The sequence below is a fragment of the Symphalangus syndactylus genome, chromosome 10, assembly GCF_028878055.3.
Source record: "Symphalangus syndactylus isolate Jambi chromosome 10, NHGRI_mSymSyn1-v2.1_pri, whole genome shotgun sequence".
Taxonomy (NCBI): Eukaryota; Metazoa; Chordata; class Mammalia; order Primates; family Hylobatidae; genus Symphalangus; species Symphalangus syndactylus.
Genome location: NC_072432.2, coordinates 35,301,967 through 35,318,653, shown reverse-complemented (window position 1 = coordinate 35,318,653; position 16,687 = coordinate 35,301,967). Strand labels below are relative to the sequence as shown.

General features: G+C 38.0%; 1 protein-coding gene across 5 annotated transcripts in view; it reads right to left on the bottom strand.

Moving 5' to 3' along the window:
- The window catches only part of SLC9B1 (solute carrier family 9 member B1), a 142,278-nt gene that overhangs the window by 96,017 nt on the left and 29,574 nt on the right, over positions 1-16,687 (bottom strand). For all 5 annotated transcript variants that reach the window (XM_063611148.1, XM_055296861.2, XM_055296862.2 and 2 more), the window contains exon 3: positions 15,744-15,885. In XM_063611148.1, coding sequence (XP_063467218.1) covers positions 15,744-15,885 — 142 coding nt within the window. The remainder of the gene's footprint in view (positions 1-15,743; positions 15,886-16,687) is intronic.

Here is a 16,687-nt window from a genome sequence, read left to right as displayed (position 1 = left end):
TTGGGCATCGGATTTTGTCAGATACCTTTCTGTATCTACTGAAACAATCATGTGATTTTTCTTCCTTAGCCTGTTGATGTGATGGATTACATTACTTAATTTTTGAATGATGAACTAATCTCGTATATCTGGGATAAATCCCACTTGGTCATGGTCATGGTGTATCCTTTTTATATGCTGTTTAATTCAATTTGTTAATACTTTGTTAACAATTTTTGCATCTATGTGCATGAGAGATATTGGTCTGTAGATATTGGTTCTATAATGTTTTTGCCAGATTTTGATATTAGGAATGCTGACCTTATAGAAAAAATTGGAAAGTATTCCTTCTGCTTATGTCTTCTAGAAATAGCTGAGAAAACTGTATAATTTCATCCTTAAATGTTTTGTAGAATTCATCAGTGAATCCACCTGGGCCTGGTACTTTCTGTTTTGGAAAGAAACACTGATTCAGTTTCTTTAATAGTTATAGGCCTATTCATATTATCCATTTCTTCTTGTAAGTTTTGGCAGATTGTGTCTTTCCAGGAATTGGTCCTTTTTATATAGGTTATTGAATTTGTGGGCATAAAGTTGTTCATAGTATTCCTTTATTATCCTTTTAATGCCCATGGGATCTGTAGCAATGTCTTCTCTTTTATTTCTGATATAAGTAATGTGTGTCTTCTCTCTTATTTTTCTTAGTTAGTTTGGCTATTATGTTGACCTTTTCAAAGAACCAGGTTTTTGTTTCATTGAATTTATTGATTTCCTGTTTTTAATTGTATTGATATCTACTCTAAATTATATTACTTTTTTTTTGTTTACTTTGAGCTCAATTAGCTCTTTTCTTTCTAGCTTCCTGAGGTGGAAGCTTAATTTATTCATTTTAGATCTTTCTTTTTTTCTATTAAGAAATATTATCAAATGTTATAAACTTCCTTCTATGCATTGCTTTTGCTGCATCCCATAAATTTTGATAAGTAGTATTTTCATTTTGTTCAAAGTACTTGTATTTTTTATTATTTTATTTTATTTTTTTGAGACAGAGTCTCACTCTGTCGCCCACACTGAAATACAGTGGTGTGATCTTGGCTCATTATAGCTAGCCTCTGCCTCCTGGGGTAAGCAATCTTCCCACCTCAGCCTCCCAAGTAGCTGAGACTATAGGCATGTGTCACCACACTCAGCTAATTTTTATATTTCTTTGTAGAGACAGGGCTTCATCATGTTGTCCAGGCTAGTCTCAAACTCCTGAGCTCAAGTAATCTGCCTGACTCGGCCTAGCAGAGTACTGGGATTACAGGTGTGTGCCAACATGTCTGGCTGTTCAAAGTATTTTTACATTTCTCTTGAGAGTTCTTCTTCGATTTGGTGTTATTTAGAAGTGTGTTTTTTAATCTTTAAGTATTTTGGGATGTTAAAGCTGTTTTTCTGTCACTGATTTTTAGTTAAAATTCATTGTGGTCTGAGAGCATAGATTGCACCTTTTCAAATTTATTAAGGTATGTTTTATGGCTCAGGATATAGTCTACCTTGGTGAATGTTCCATATTAGCCGGAGCAGAATTCGTATTTTGCTCTTTTGGGATGAAGTAGTCTATAAATGTCAATTATATCCAGTTGACTGAAGATACTGTTGAGTTCAACTATGTCCTTATTGAATTTTTGCCTGCTGTCTCTGTCCATTTTGGATAGACAGGTGTTAAAGTTCCAACTAGAAAAATGAAATTTATCTCTTTCTTCTTATAGTTTTATCAGTTTTTGACTCGTGTTCTTTTTTTAAGAAAAAGGGTCTGGCTATGTTTCCCAGGCTGGCCTCCTGGGCTTAAGCAATCCTCCTATTCAGCCTCCAGAGTAGCTAGGACTACAGATGCATACCAATGAGCCTGGCTTGACTCATGTATTTTAATGTTCTTTTGTTATGCACAAATACATTAAGGATTGTCATGTCTTTTTGAATAATTAACCCTTTTATTATTATGTAATGCTCCACTTTATTCCTGATAACACTCATTGCTGGAAGTCTGCTGTCTGAAATTAATATACCTAATTTATCTTTCTTTTTATTAGTGTTAGAATGGAATATAATTCTCCATCTCTTTCCTTAATCAATATGTATCTTGTAAAAAACACATAGTTGGGTCTTATTTTTGACCCACTCTAGCAATCTCTGTATTTTACCTAGTGTATTTAGACCATTGACATTGAAAGTGATTATTGATATATTTGGGTTAATATCAATCATGCTTGTTCCTCTTTGCTATTCATTGCCCTTCTTCTTTGTTCCTACTTTTGTCTTCCATTCTTTTCCTGCCTTTTGTGGTTTTAATTGAGCATTTTATATGATTCAATTTTCTGTTAGCATATCAATTATACCTCTTTATAAATTTTTGTAATGGTTGCCTGAGAGCTTACAACATGCATTTACAACTAATACAAATCCACTTTCTTCTTTTTTTTTTTCTTCTTTCTTTTGCCCAGGCTGGAGTGCAGGGTGTGATCTCGGCTCACTGCAACCTCCGTCTCCTGGGTTCAAGCAATTCTTCTGCCTCAGCATCTTGAGTAGCTGGGATTACAGGTGCCTGCCACCACGCCCGGCTAATTTTTTGTATTTTTAGTAGAGACAGGGTTTCACCGTGTTGGCCAGGTTGGTCTCAAACTCCTGACCTCAAGTGATCCGCCCACCTCAACCTCCCAAAGTGCTGGGATTACAGGTGTGAGCCACTGTGCCTGGTCAAAGTCCACTTTCAAATAATACTATATGGCTTTATATGTAGAGCAAACACTTTATAATAATATTTCTAATTCCTCCCTCCCATTTCTTGTATTATTACTCTCATTCATTTCCCTTACACATAATCTACAGTCATAAATACATTATTGCTATTATTAATTTGAGCAAATCGTTATTAGATAAATTAAGAACTTAAAAAAGATTTTCTTTGTGTATTTCCTTTCAAATATTTTTCCTTTTTCACGTAGATGTGAGTTTCTGACCTACATTATTTTCCTTCTCTCTGAAGACCATCTTTCAACATCTCTTGCAAGCCAAGTCAACTGGCACAAAAGTTCTTCAATTTTTGTTTATCTGTGAAAGTCTTTGTTTCTCCTTCACTTTTCAAGGACAATTTGACAGGATACAGAATTCTAAGGCTGGTGTTGTTTTTTTTTCTCGCTCTCAACATTTTAAATATTTTGTGCCACTCGATTCTTGCTTCCATGGTTTCTGATGAGAAGTTGGATGTAATTCTTACCTTTGCTCTTTTATAGGTAGTTTTACCTCTGTCTTCTTTCAAGATTTTTTCTTTATCTTTGACTTTTCTGAAGTTTGAATATGATATGCCTAGGTGTGGTCAGTTTGGACATTTACCATGTTTGGTCTTCTCTGGGCTTCCAGAATCTGTGACTTGGTGCTTGACATTCATTTGTGGAAATTCCTAGTCATTACGGCTTCAACTATGTCTTCTATTCCTTTCTGTCTTGTTTTCCTTTTGGTATTCCCATTTCATGTATGTTACACCTTTTGTAGTGACCCCACAATTCTTGGATATTCTGTTTCATTGTTCTTCAGTATTTTTTTCTCTTTGCTTTTCAGTTTTAGAAGTTTCTACTGGCATATTCTCAAGCCCGGAGATTCTTTCTCAGCTTTGTCCAGCCTACTAATAAGCCCATCAAAGGCATCCTTCATTTGTTACAGTGTTTTTGATATCTGACATTTCTTTCTTACAATTTTCATCCTGTTTATAATACTCATCTGTTCTTACATGTTTTCTATTTTTTTTCCATTAGAGATCTTAGCATATTTAACATAACTGTTTTAAATTCACAGTCTAATTCCAGCATACCCTCCATATATGAGTCTGGTTCTGATGTTTGCTCCATTTCTTTTTTTTTTTTTTTTTTATACTTTAGGGTTTTAGGGTACATGTGCACAATGTGCAGGTTTGTTACATATGTATCAATGTGCCATGTTGATTTCCTGCACCCATTAACTCGTCATTTAGCATTAGGTGTATCTCCTAATGCTGTCCCTCCCCCCTCCCCCCACCCCACAACAGTCCCCGGAGCGTGATGTTCCCCTTCCTGTGTCCATGAGTTCTCATTGTTCAATTCCCACCTATGAGTGAGAACATGCGGTGTTTGGTTTTTTGTCCTTGCGATAGTTTACTGAGAATGATGTTTTCCAGTTTCATCCATGTCCCTACAAAGGACACGAACTCATCATTTTTTATGGCTGCATAGTATTCCATGGTGTATATGTGCCACATTTTCTTAATCCAGTCTATCGTTGTTGGACATTTGGGTTGGTTCCAACTCTCTGCTATTGTGAATAGTGCCACAATAAACATACGTGTGCATGTGTCTTTATAGCAGCCTGATTTATAGTCCTTTGGGTATATACCCAGTAATGGGATGGCTGGGTCAAATGGTATTTCTAGTTCTAGATCCCTGAGGAATCGCCACACTGACTTCCACAATGGTTGAACTAGTTTACAGTCCCACCAACAGTGTAAAAGGAATCCAACTTACAAGGGATGTGAAGGACCTCTTCAAGGAGAACTACAAACCACTGCTCAATGAAATAAAAGAGGATACAAACAAATGGAAGAACATTCCATGCTCATGGGTTGGAAGAATCAATATCGTGAAAATGGCCATACTGCCCAAGGCAATTTATAGATTCAATGCCATCCCCATCAAGCTACCAATGACTTTCTTCACAGAATTGGAAAAAACTACTTTCAAGTTCATATGGAACCAAAAAAGAGCCCGCATCGCCAAGTCAATCCTAAGCCAAAAGAACAAAGCTGGAGGCATCACACTACCTGACTTTAAACTATACTACAAGGCTACAGTAACCAAAACAGCATGGTACTGGTACCACAACAGAGACATAGATCAATGGAACAGAACAGAGCCCTCAGAAATGATGCCGCATAGCTACAACTATCTGATCTTTGACAAACCTGACAAAAACAAGAAATGGGGAAAGGATTCCCTATTTAATGAATGGTGCTGGGAAAACTGGCTAGCCATATGTAGAAAGCTGAAACTGGATCCCTTCCTTACACCTTATACAAAAATTAATTCAAGATGGATTAAAGACTTATATGTTAGACCTAAAACCATTAAAATCCTACAAGAAAACCTAGGCAATACCATTCAGGACATAGGCGTGGGCAAGGACTTCATGTCTAAAACACCAAAAGCAATGGCAACAAAAGCCAAAATCGACAAATGCTCCATTTCTTTAAACTGTGTTTTTTGCCTTTTAATACACCTTGTAAATTTTAGTTGAAAGATGAACATGATGTACTGAGTAAAAGGACCTATGGTAAGTAAGACTTTAGTAATGTGGTGATAAGGTGTGTTGGGGGTGGGGAGAACATTCTACAGTTCTATCACTAGATCTCAGCCTTTTAGTAGGCCTGTGCCTCTGAGCTGTGAATGTCAAAAATGCTTTTCAGTTTTTTTCCACTCCATTAGTTGGTGCAGGATGGTTAGAGGGGGCCAGAGTTGGATATTTCCCTTCAACTATTTGGAAGGCTAGAGGAGGCTGACTAGAGCTGGGAACAGAACTTCTCCATTAAAATCTTACTATCAGTTTTTATAAAGTTAGAAGTCTTGGAAGTTAAGTTCAAAAATAACATCCCAGAGACTTCCAGTTTCCAGTTCTACGTAAGGATATTAGAAGTCATCACTGTCCTAAAAACAAATAAAAAGCTGAAGAAACTGAAAAATCAACAACTCTTCTTAGACCCATCAGATCTAAGTTGGTTAGGCTCTGATAAAAACATGTATAGGTTAGGCTCTGATAAAAATTGTTTTTTTTTAGGGGGGGCAGACCTTGTAAGAAGAACAGAATGCTGTGGTATATTTCACAATGGTTACCCTCTTCCTTCCTTGATACTTTCCATCTCCCCCTGCTGGTTGGCTGCAGAAGGTAAAACTTAAAAAAGTGTGGGCTTCTCTTATCCCATAACTGGGGACCTCCTGGAGTTTTTAACTCTTGATTTTTCCACACAGAGCTTTAGCCAAGTTTTAAATTACAATTCAGGTTTTCGTACCCTGCTCCTGGTTCCCAAAGAGGTTTTCATTCCTGTAAGTTATGATTCTCTGAATCTGTCTAATCACTCCTATTTTTTGGGCAGCAGTTTGCCCTGTGACTCACTTCTCTGATGGATTTAAAAAGAATTGTTGATTTTTCAGTTTCTTCAGCTTTTTATTTGTTTTTAGGACAGAGTGATGACTTCTAATCTCCTTACATGTAGAACTGGAAACTGGAAGTCTCTGGGATATTATTTTTGAACCTTAAACTTCCAAGACTGCTAACTTCATAAAACTGATAATACAATTTTAACGGAGAAGTTCTGTCCCCAAGATTCTTAAAAATCATAGTTGGATGTATAAGAAAACTTTAATTGATTTAAAGAAAAAAAAGCTTCATAAAAATACCTTAGCATTTTTGTTAAAAGTAGGCTGAAAAGAAAAAAAAAGGAATAATATCTTAAGCTCTAAATCTACTGTCCTAGACTATCCATTTATTTGGGATGAAGCAAGCCATTCCTCAAATAAGGTATGTAAACAGTATGATTAAATGTGATGAGACTGATTTCTGTGTGCGTTGGAGTTTAGATTTCTTATTTAAATTTAACTTGTACACATGTGGTATTGGTGAATTAACTATTATTTATAGAAAAACATGTTCTATTTCCTTTTATTATCCAAACTCTATGCAGTTTTAAGAAATTATTTTGTTGTTTCATTCTGCTTACACATGGTTGTACATTACTTATTCCATGATGCGGCAGAGTGGGATTACTAACAGTGGCATGTTCTAAGCATACCCAGAGATTGAGATTCTATACTTTGTGTATAAAGGAAACAGTTTGAATGTAGGGAGTGTGTTGAGAGAGAGTGACTAACAGAGAAAGATTGATTTCAAAAAAGAGAGTGCAAGAATATGCACCCCCAAATAGAAACATAGAAAATCTCCTTTTCCTATAAATGTCTCCAAAACTGCAAAATCAAAAATGAAAGACAACAGAGGCGGAAATGAGTTACATCTAAACCTGCAGTTTCAGTTCTGATGTTCTAGAACTCCTCAATTAGTTCCTGAGCAAACTGTAGTCCACACTCAGTGAATAATTTTGGTAAATAATACATTTCCCTCTCTTCCACAGGCCCTGGCCCTACTCCTAATAACTGCTCTGTAGAAATGGCCTACTAAATAGACCAGGTCATGGGAACATATGTATATTTACAAAGGAGTCCAATCACTTACACTGGCAGATGAGGACTATTCAAGTTCACAGAAAACTTTGATTCAAGGCCATCAATATACTGAGGTAAATTAAAAAGCAACTTTTACTAATGAAAAAAATCAATGAATAAAATTTGCTTCAAAAGTTTAAAGTTAGCAAGCAGCAAATAAGAAAATAAAAATTTAAAACTTCAATTACTTGTGCTTCATCATTTTTAATCAATTTTTTGTTCTCTATAGGGAATAAAATTCTATATACTTCTGGAAGCCAAAATCTCTTTCTCTCATAGGTTTAATCAAACAGAAAATTTAGGAAAAAAAACACAAAAAAAGCTCTGTATAAGTATTTGCTGACAACAACAATATGCTTTAAAATTGTAGTGGGAAAGCAAGTGTTATACAACTTTTTTTTTTTTTTTATACTTTAGGGTTTTAGGGTACATGTGCACAATGTGCAGGTTTGTTACATAAGTATCCAAGTGCCATGTTGATTTCCTGCACCTATTAACTCGTCATTTAGCATTAGGTGTATCTCCTAATGCTGTCCTTCTCCCCTCCCCCCACCCCATAACAGTCCCCGGAGTGTGATGTTCCCCTTCCTGTGTCCATGAGTTCTCATTGTTCAATTCCCACCTATGAGTGAGAACATGCGGTGTTTGGTTTTTTGTCCTTGCGATAGTTTACTGACAATGATGTTTTCCAGTTTCATCCATGTCCCTACAAAGGACACGAACTCATCATTTTTTATGGCTGCATAGTATTCCATGGTGTATATGTGCCACATTTTCTTAATCCAGTCTATCGTTGTTGGACATTTGGGTTGGTTCCAACTCTTTGCTATTGTGAATAGTGCTGCAATAAACATACGTGTGCATGTGTCTTTATAGCAGCATGATTTATAGTCCTTTGGGTATATACCCAGTAATGGGATGGCTGGGTCAAATGGTATTTCTAGTTCTAGATCCCTGAGGAATCGCCACACTGACTTCCACAATGGTTGAACTAGTTTACAGTCCCACCAACGGTGTAAAAGTGTTCCTATTTCTCCACATCCTCTCCAGCACCTGTTGTTTCCTGATTTTTTTTTTTTTTTTTTTTTTAAAGTGCATAACACATGATGTGTTACAAAGATGAGCTCTTATCATTTTTTTTTTTTTTTTTTTTTTTTTAAATCTTTATTTTTTTTTTTATTATACTTTAGGGTTTTAGGGTACATGTGCACAATGTGCAGGTTTGTTACATATGTATCCATGTGCCATGTTGATTTCCTGCACCCATTAATTCGTCATTTAGCATTAGGTGTATCTCCTAATGCTGTCCCTCCCCCCTCCCCCCACCCCACAACAGTCCCCGGAGCGTGATGTTCCCCTTCCTGTGTCCGTGAGTTCTCATTGTTCAATTCCCACCTATGAGTGAGAACATGCGGTGTTTGGTTTTTTGTCCTTGCGATAGTTTACTGAGAATGATGTTTTCCAGTTTCATCCATGTCCCTACAAAGGACACGAACTCATCATTTTTTATGGCTGCATAGTATTCCATGGTGTATATGTGCCACATTTTCTTAATCCAGTCTATCGTTGTTGGACATTTGGGTTGGTTCCAACTCTTTGCTATTGTGAATAGTGCCGCAATAAACATACGTGTGCATGTGTCTTTATAGCAGCATGATTTATAGTCCTTTGGGTATATACCCAGTAATGGGATGGCTGGGTCAAATGGTATTTCTAGTTCGAGATCCCTGAGGAATCGCCACACTGACTTCCACAATGGTTGAACTAGTTTACAGTCCCACCAACAGTGTAAAAGTGTTCCTATTTCTCCACATCCTCTCCAGCACCTGTTGTTTCCTGATTTTTTTTTTTTTTTTTTTTTTTTAAAGTGCATAACACATGATGTGTTACAAAGATGAGCTCTTATCATTTTTTTTTTTTTTTTTTTTTTTTTAAATCTTTATTTTTTTTTTTATTATACTTTAGGGTTTTAGGGTACATGTGCACAATGTGCAGGTTTGTTACATATGTATCCATGTGCCATGTTGATTTCCTGCACCCATTAATTCGTCATTTAGCATTAGGTGTATCTCCTAATGCTGTCCCTCCCCCCTCCCCCCACCCCACAACAGTCCCCGGAGCGTGATGTTCCCCTTCCTGTGTCCGTGAGTTCTCATTGTTCAATTCCCACCTATGAGTGAGAACATGCGGTGTTTGGTTTTTTGTCCTTGCGATAGTTTACTGAGAATGATGTTTTCCAGTTTCATCCATGTCCCTACAAAGGACGCGAACTCATCATTTTTTATGGCTGCATAGTATTCCATGGTGTATATGTGCCACATTTTGTTAATCCAGTCTATCGTTGTTGGACATTTGGGTTGGTTCCAACTCTTTGCTATTGTGAATAGTGCCGCAATAAACATACGTGTGCATGTGTCTTTATAGCAGCATGATTTATAGTCCTTTGGGTATATACCCAGTAATGGGATGGCTGGGTCAAATGGTATTTCTAGTTCGAGATCCCTGAGGAATCGCCACACTGACTTCCACAATGGTTGAACTAGTTTACAGTCCCACCAACAGTGTAAAAGTGTTCCTATTTCTCCACATCCTCTCCAGCACCTGTTGTTTCCTGATTTTTTAATGATGGCCATTCTAACTGGTGTGAGATGGTATCTCATTGTGGTTTTGATTTGCATTTCTCTGATGGCCAGTGATGATGAGCATTTCTTCATGTGTTTTTTGGCTGCATAAATGTCTTCTTTTGAGAAGTGTCTGTTCATGTCCTTTGCCCACTTTTTGATGGGGTTGTTTGTTTTTTTCTTGTAAATTTGTTTGAGTTCATTGTAGATTCTGGATATTAGCCCTTTGTCAGATGAGTAGGTTGCAAAAATTTTCTCCCATTCTGTAGGTTGCCTGTTCACTCTGATGGTAGTTTCTTTTGCTGTGCAGAAGCTCTTTAGTTTAATTAGATCCCATTTGTCAATTTTGCCTTTTGTTGCCAATGCTTTTGGTGTTTTACACATGAAGTCCTTGCCCACGCCTATGTCCTGAATGGTATTGCCTAGGTTTTCTTGTAGGATTTTAATGGTTTTAGGTCTAACATATAAGTCTTTAATCCATCTTGAATTAATTTTTGTATAAGGTGTAAGGAAGGGATCCAGTTTCAGCTTTCTACATATGGCTAGCCAGTTTTCCCAGCACCATTTATTAAATAGGGAATCCTTTTCCCATTTCTTGTTTTTGTCAGGTTTGTCAAAGATCAGATAGTTGTAGATATGCGGCATCATTTCTGAGGGCTCTGTTCTGTTCCATTGATCTATGTCTCTGTTGTGGTACCAGTACCATGCTGTTTTGGTTACTGTAGCCTTGTAGTATAGTTTAAAGTCAGGTAGCGTGATGCCTCCAGCTTTGTTCTTTTGGCTTAGGATTGACTTGGCGATGCGGGCTCTTTTTTGGTTCCATATGAACTTTAAAGTAGTTTTTTCCAATTCTGTGAAGAAAGTCATTGGTAGCTTGATGGGGATGGCATTGAATCTATAAATTACCTTGGGCAGTATGGCCATTTACACAATATTGATTCTTCCAATCCATGAGCATGGAATGTTCTTCCATTTGTTTGTATCCTCTTTTATTTCATTGAGTAGTGGTTTGTAGTTCTCCTTGAAGAGGTCCTTCACATCCCTTGTAAGTTGGATTCCTAGGTATTTTATTCTCTTTGAAGCAATTGTGAATGGGAGTTCACTCATGATTTGGCTCTCTGTTTGTCTGTTATTGGTGTACAAGAATGCTTGTGATTTTTGTACATTAATTTTGTATCCTGAGACTTTGCTGAAGTTGCTAATCAGCTTAAGGAGGTTTTGGGCTGAGACAATGGGGTTTTCTAGATATAAAATCATGTCATCTGCAAACAGGGACAATTTGACTTCCTCTTTTCCTAATTGAATACCATTTATTTCCTTCTCTTGCCTGATTGCTCCGGCCAGAACTTCCAGCACTATGTTGAATAGAAGCGGTGAGAGAGGGCATCCCTGTCTTGTGCCAGTTTTCAGAGGGAATGCTTCCAGTTTTTGCCCATTCAGTATGATGTTGGCTGTGGGTTTGTCGTAGATAGCTCTTATTATTTTGAGATACGTCCCATCAATACCTAATTTATTGAGAGTTTTTAGCATGAAGAGCTGTTGAATTTTGTCAAAGGCCTTTTCTGCATCTATTGAGATAATCATGCGGTTTTTGTCTTTGGTTCTGTTTATATGCTGGATTACATTTATTGATTTGTGTATGTTGAACCAGCCTTGCATCCCAGGGATGAAGCCCACTTGATTATGGTGGATAAGCTTTTTGATGTGCTGCTGGATTCGGTTTGCCAGTATTTTATTGAGGATTTTTGCATCAATGTTCATCAAGGATATTGGTCTGAAATTCTCTTTTTTGGTTATGTCTCTGCCAGGCTTTGGTATCAGGACGATGCTGGCTTCGTAAAATGTGTTAGGGAGGATTCCCTCTTTTTCTATCGATTGGAATAGTTTCAGAAGGAATGGTACCAGTTCCTCCTTGTACCTCTGGTAGAATTCAGCTGTGAATCCATCAGGTCCTGGACTCTTTTTGGTTGGGAAGCTATTGATTGTTGCCACAATTTCAGAACCTGTTATTGGTCTATTCAGAGATTCAACTTCTTCCTGGTTTAGTCTTGGGAGGGTGTATTTGTCGAGGAATTTATCCATTTCTTCTAGATTTTCTAGTTTATTTGCATAGAGGTGTTTGTAGTATTCTCTGATGGTAGATTGTATTTCTGTGGGATCGGTGGTGATATCCCCTTTTTCGTTTTTTATTGCATCTATTTGATTCTTCTCTCTTTTCTTCTTTATTAGTCTTGCTAGCGGTCCATCAATTTTGTTGATCTTTTCAAAAAACCAGCTCCTGGATTCATTAATTTTTTGAAGGGTTTTTTGTGTCTCTATTTCCTTCAGTTCTGCTCTGATTTTAGTTATTTCTAGCCTTCTGCTAGCTTTTGAATGTGTTTGCTCTTGCTTTTCTAGTTCTTTTAATTGTGATGTTAGGGTGTCAATTTTGGATCTTTCCTGCTTTCTCTTGTGGGCATTTAGTGCTATAAATTTCCCTCTACACACTGCTTTGAATGTGTCCCAGAGATTCTGGTATGTTGTGTCTTTGTTCTCGTTGGTTTCAAAGAACATCTTTATTTCTGCCTTCATTTCATTATGTACCCAATAGTCATTCAGGAGCAGGTTGTTCAGTTTCCATGTAGTTGAGCGGTTTTGACTGAGTTTCTTAATCCTGAGTTCTAGTTTGATTGCACTGTGGTCTGAGAGACAGTTTGTTATAATTTCTGTTCTTTTACATTTGCTGAGGAGAGCTTTACTTCCAACTATGTGGTCAATTTTGGAATAGGTATGGTGTGGTGCTGAAAAAAATGTATATTCTGTTGATTTGGGGTGGAGAGTTCTGTAGATGTCTATTAGGTCCATTTTATGTAGAGCTGAGTTCAATTCCTGGATATCCTTGTTAACTTTCTGTCTTGTTGATCTGTCTAAGGTTGACAGTGGGGTGTTAAAATCTCCCATTATTATTGTGTGGGAGTTTAAGTCCCTTTGTAGGTCACTGAGGACTTGCTTTATGAATCTGGGTGCTCCTGTGTTGGTTGCATATATATTTAGGATAGTTAGCTCTTCTTGTTGAATTGATCCCTTTACCATTATGTAATGGCCTTCTTTGTCTCTTTTGATCTTTGTTGGTTTAAAGTCTATTTTATCAGAGACTAGGATTGCAACCCCTGCCTTTTTTTGTTTTCCATTTGCTTGATAGATCTTCCTCCATCCCTTTATTTTGAGTCTATGTGTGTCTCTGCACGTGAGATGGGTTTCCTGAATACAGCACACTGATGGGTCCTGACTCCTTATCCAGTTTGCCAGTCTGTGTCTTTTGATTGGAGCATTTAGCCCATTTACATTAAACGTTAATATTGTTATGTGTGAATCTGATCCTGTCATTATGATGTTAGTTGGTTATTTTGCTCGTTAGTTGCTATAGTTTCTTCCTAGCCTCGATGGTCTTTACAATTTGGCTTGTTTTTGCAGTGGCTGGTACCGGTTGATCCTTTCCATGTTTAGTGCTTCCTTCAGGAGCTCTTTTAGGGCAGGCCTGGTGGTGACAAAATCACTCAGTGTTTGCTTGTCTGTAAAGTATTTTATTTCTCCTTCACTTATGAAGCTTAGTTTGGCGGGATAGGAAATTCTGGGTTGAAAATTCTTTTCTTTAAGAATGTTGAATATCGGCCCCCACTCTCTTCTGGCTTGTAGAGTTTCTGCTGAGAGATCAGCTGTTAGTCTGATGGGCTTCCCTTTGTGGGTAACCCGACCTTTCTCTCTGGCTGCCCTTAACATTTTTTCCTTCATTTCAACTTTGGTGAATCTGACAATTATGTGTCTTGGAGTTGCTCTTCTCGAGGAGTATCTTTGTGGCGTTCTCTGTATTTCCTGAATCTGAATGCTGGCCTGCTTTGCTAGATTGGGGAAGTTCTCCTGGATAATATCTTGCAGAGTGTTTTCCAACTTGGTTCCATTCTCCCCATCATTTTCAGGTACACCAATCAGACGTAGGTTTGGTCTTTTCACATAGTCCCAAATTTCTTGGAGGCTTTGTTCATTTCTTTTTATTCTTTTTTCTCTAAACTTCCCTTCTCTCTTCATTTCATTCATTTCATCTTCCATCAGCGATACCCTTTCTTCCAGTTGATCGCATCTGCTACTGAGGCTTCTGCAATCTTCGCGTAGTTCTCGAAACTTGGCTTTCAGCTCCATCAGCTCCTTTAAGCCCTTCTCTCCATTGGTTATTCTAGTTATCCATTCTTCTAATTTTTTTTCAAAGTTTTTAACCTCTTTGCTATTGTTTTGAATTTCCTCCCGTAGCTCAGAGTAGTTTGATCGTCTGAAGCCTTCTTCTCTCAACTCGTCAACGTCATCCTCCATCCAGCTTTGTTCCGTTGCTGGTGAGGAACTGCGTTCCTTTGGAGGAGGAGAGGTGCTCTGTTTTTTAGAGTTTCCAGTTTTTTTGCTCTGATTTTTCCCCATCTTTGTGGTTTTATCTACTTTTTGTCTTTGATGATGGTGATGTACAGATGGGTTTTTGGTGTGGATGTCCTTTCTCTCTGTTAGTTTTCCTTCTACCAGACAGGACCCTCAGCTGCAGGTCTGTTGGAGTTTACTAGAGGTCCACTCCAGACCCTGTTTGGCTGGGTGTCAGCAGCGGTGGCTGCAGAACAGCGGATTTTCGTGAGACCACAAATTCAGCTGTCTGATAGTTCCTCTGAAAGTTTTGTCTCAGAGGAGTACCCGGCTGAATGAGGTGTCAGTCTGTCCCTACTGGGGGATGCCTCCCAGTTAGGCTGCTCAGGGGTGAGGGACCCACTTTAGGAGGCAGTCTGTCCGTTCTCAGATCTCCAGCTGCGTGCTGGGCTACTCTCTTCAAAGCTGTCAGTCAGACAGGGACATTTAAGTCTGTGGAGGTTCTTGCTGAGTTTTTGTTTGTCTGTGCCCTGCCCCCAGAGGTGGAGCCTACAGAGGCAGGCAGGCCTCCTTGAGCTGTGGTGGGCTCCACCCAGTTCGAGCTTCCTGGCTGCTTTGTTTACCTAAGCAAGCCTGGGCAATGGCAGGCGCCCCTCCCCCAGCCTCGCTGCTGCCTTGCAGCTTGATCTCAGACTGCTGTGCTAGCAATCAGCGAGACTCCGTGGGCATAGGACCCTCCGAGCCAGGTGAGGGACACAATCTCCTAGTGTGCCGTTTTCCAGGCCCGTTGGAAAAGCGCAGTATTAGGACGGGACTGACCCGATATTCCAGGTGCCGTCTGTTTCCCCTTTCTTTGACTAGGAAAGGGAACTCCCTGACCCCTTGCGCTTCCCGAGTGAGGCAATGCCTCGCCCTGCTTTGGCTGGCACACAGTGCGCTTCACCGACTGTCCTGCACCCACTGTTAGGCACTCCCTAGTGAGATGAAACCGGTACCTCAAGCAGAAATGCAGAAATCATCCGTCTTCTGTGTCGCTGGGGCTGGGAGCTGGAGACCGGAGCTGTTCCTATTCAATGTTATACAACTTTTTACAAGGTTGCTGTTGTTTTAAAACTTAGGGCCCAATTTTAATAAGAAACACAATATTTCCAAAATTATAATGTTCTTTCTAGCTAACTTAAAACGAAATGTCAAAGTAAGTTTTAAATAAAACCTCTTAATCAGTGATGTTTCTAATCCCAAAAATTTAACATAAAAAAGTATGACAAATATTAAAACATACACCGCCTAGGCAATATTTTGTTTTTGTTTTTATCTTTGAAAGATTCAAGAAAATATTTCCTCTTTGTTCACATATTGCTTGTAATAGAGCTGATCATCTGATCTGGAGTATATTGATTAAGTAGTGTCTTTGTTGTCTCATGTTTTAATATTTATCAAACATATTTCTCATTTTCTCTTCATTTACATTTTTTGTTTCACATACCATTTGTAATAATTACATTCAATACTCCTCTTAGAGGACAAGAAATGTACGTCTCCTTTCTTGTCTGTGGTTTTATTTCTTCTGTATCTAATAGGACAGTTTTAGTTTCTTCATGTGCAGTATTATTAGGATCAATGAGACTCTGTAGTAAAACAAGAAAATCTTTAAGGAACCATACTTTCTGTATAATTTTATGAATTAACTAAACCACCAAATTTTAGAATTAAATTTATATTATTACAGTTAATGCAAGGAATCACAGATAGAAAAGAAGATTCATGCTCCATATCAGTAGCTGTTTGGGGATGTAACAGCAGTGTATTTTGCAAGGTACCTTGATTTAACCTTTTATAGACTTGGGTCCCCACTATATTCAATCATTTGTGTATACTGAATAAAGGTGCCTACAGTTTGGGCACAATAATTAAAAGTGTCCATCCTCCGTATACATCCCAAAGATTATTCACCAAAACTTTTGTGAAATGAAAATACAACTCAATTAGAAAGGAGGTGAAATATAATTTTACTTGGATTCATCTCATTTGATAAATTTATATAACTGAAAGAAAAATGAGAACAACATAGGTCAAGCCTTCAGAAATTCAAGCATGCTTCCACTAATATTTATAGATAACATATTAAATAGTGCAAGGGTATACCTTAATCTCCCAGGCCTTTTAATGGTAGCCTGATTATGAAACTGCTGATTTTGAAAAAAAGGAATCTTTGGTTCGTGAGAATATTGAGAAACTTCTTCCAATGTAAAAAACAAAACATAAACAATGATAACAACAACAAAACACCAGAGTACGGTTAACTCTGCAATAGAAATCTCCAAATTTGCCTTATGATTGTCATGGGTGGGTGGGTGTGGGGGTGTGTGTGCCAGCAATTTGAGTGACTTGATAATACTTTGAGTGAGTGAAAGAGGGAATATCACATAA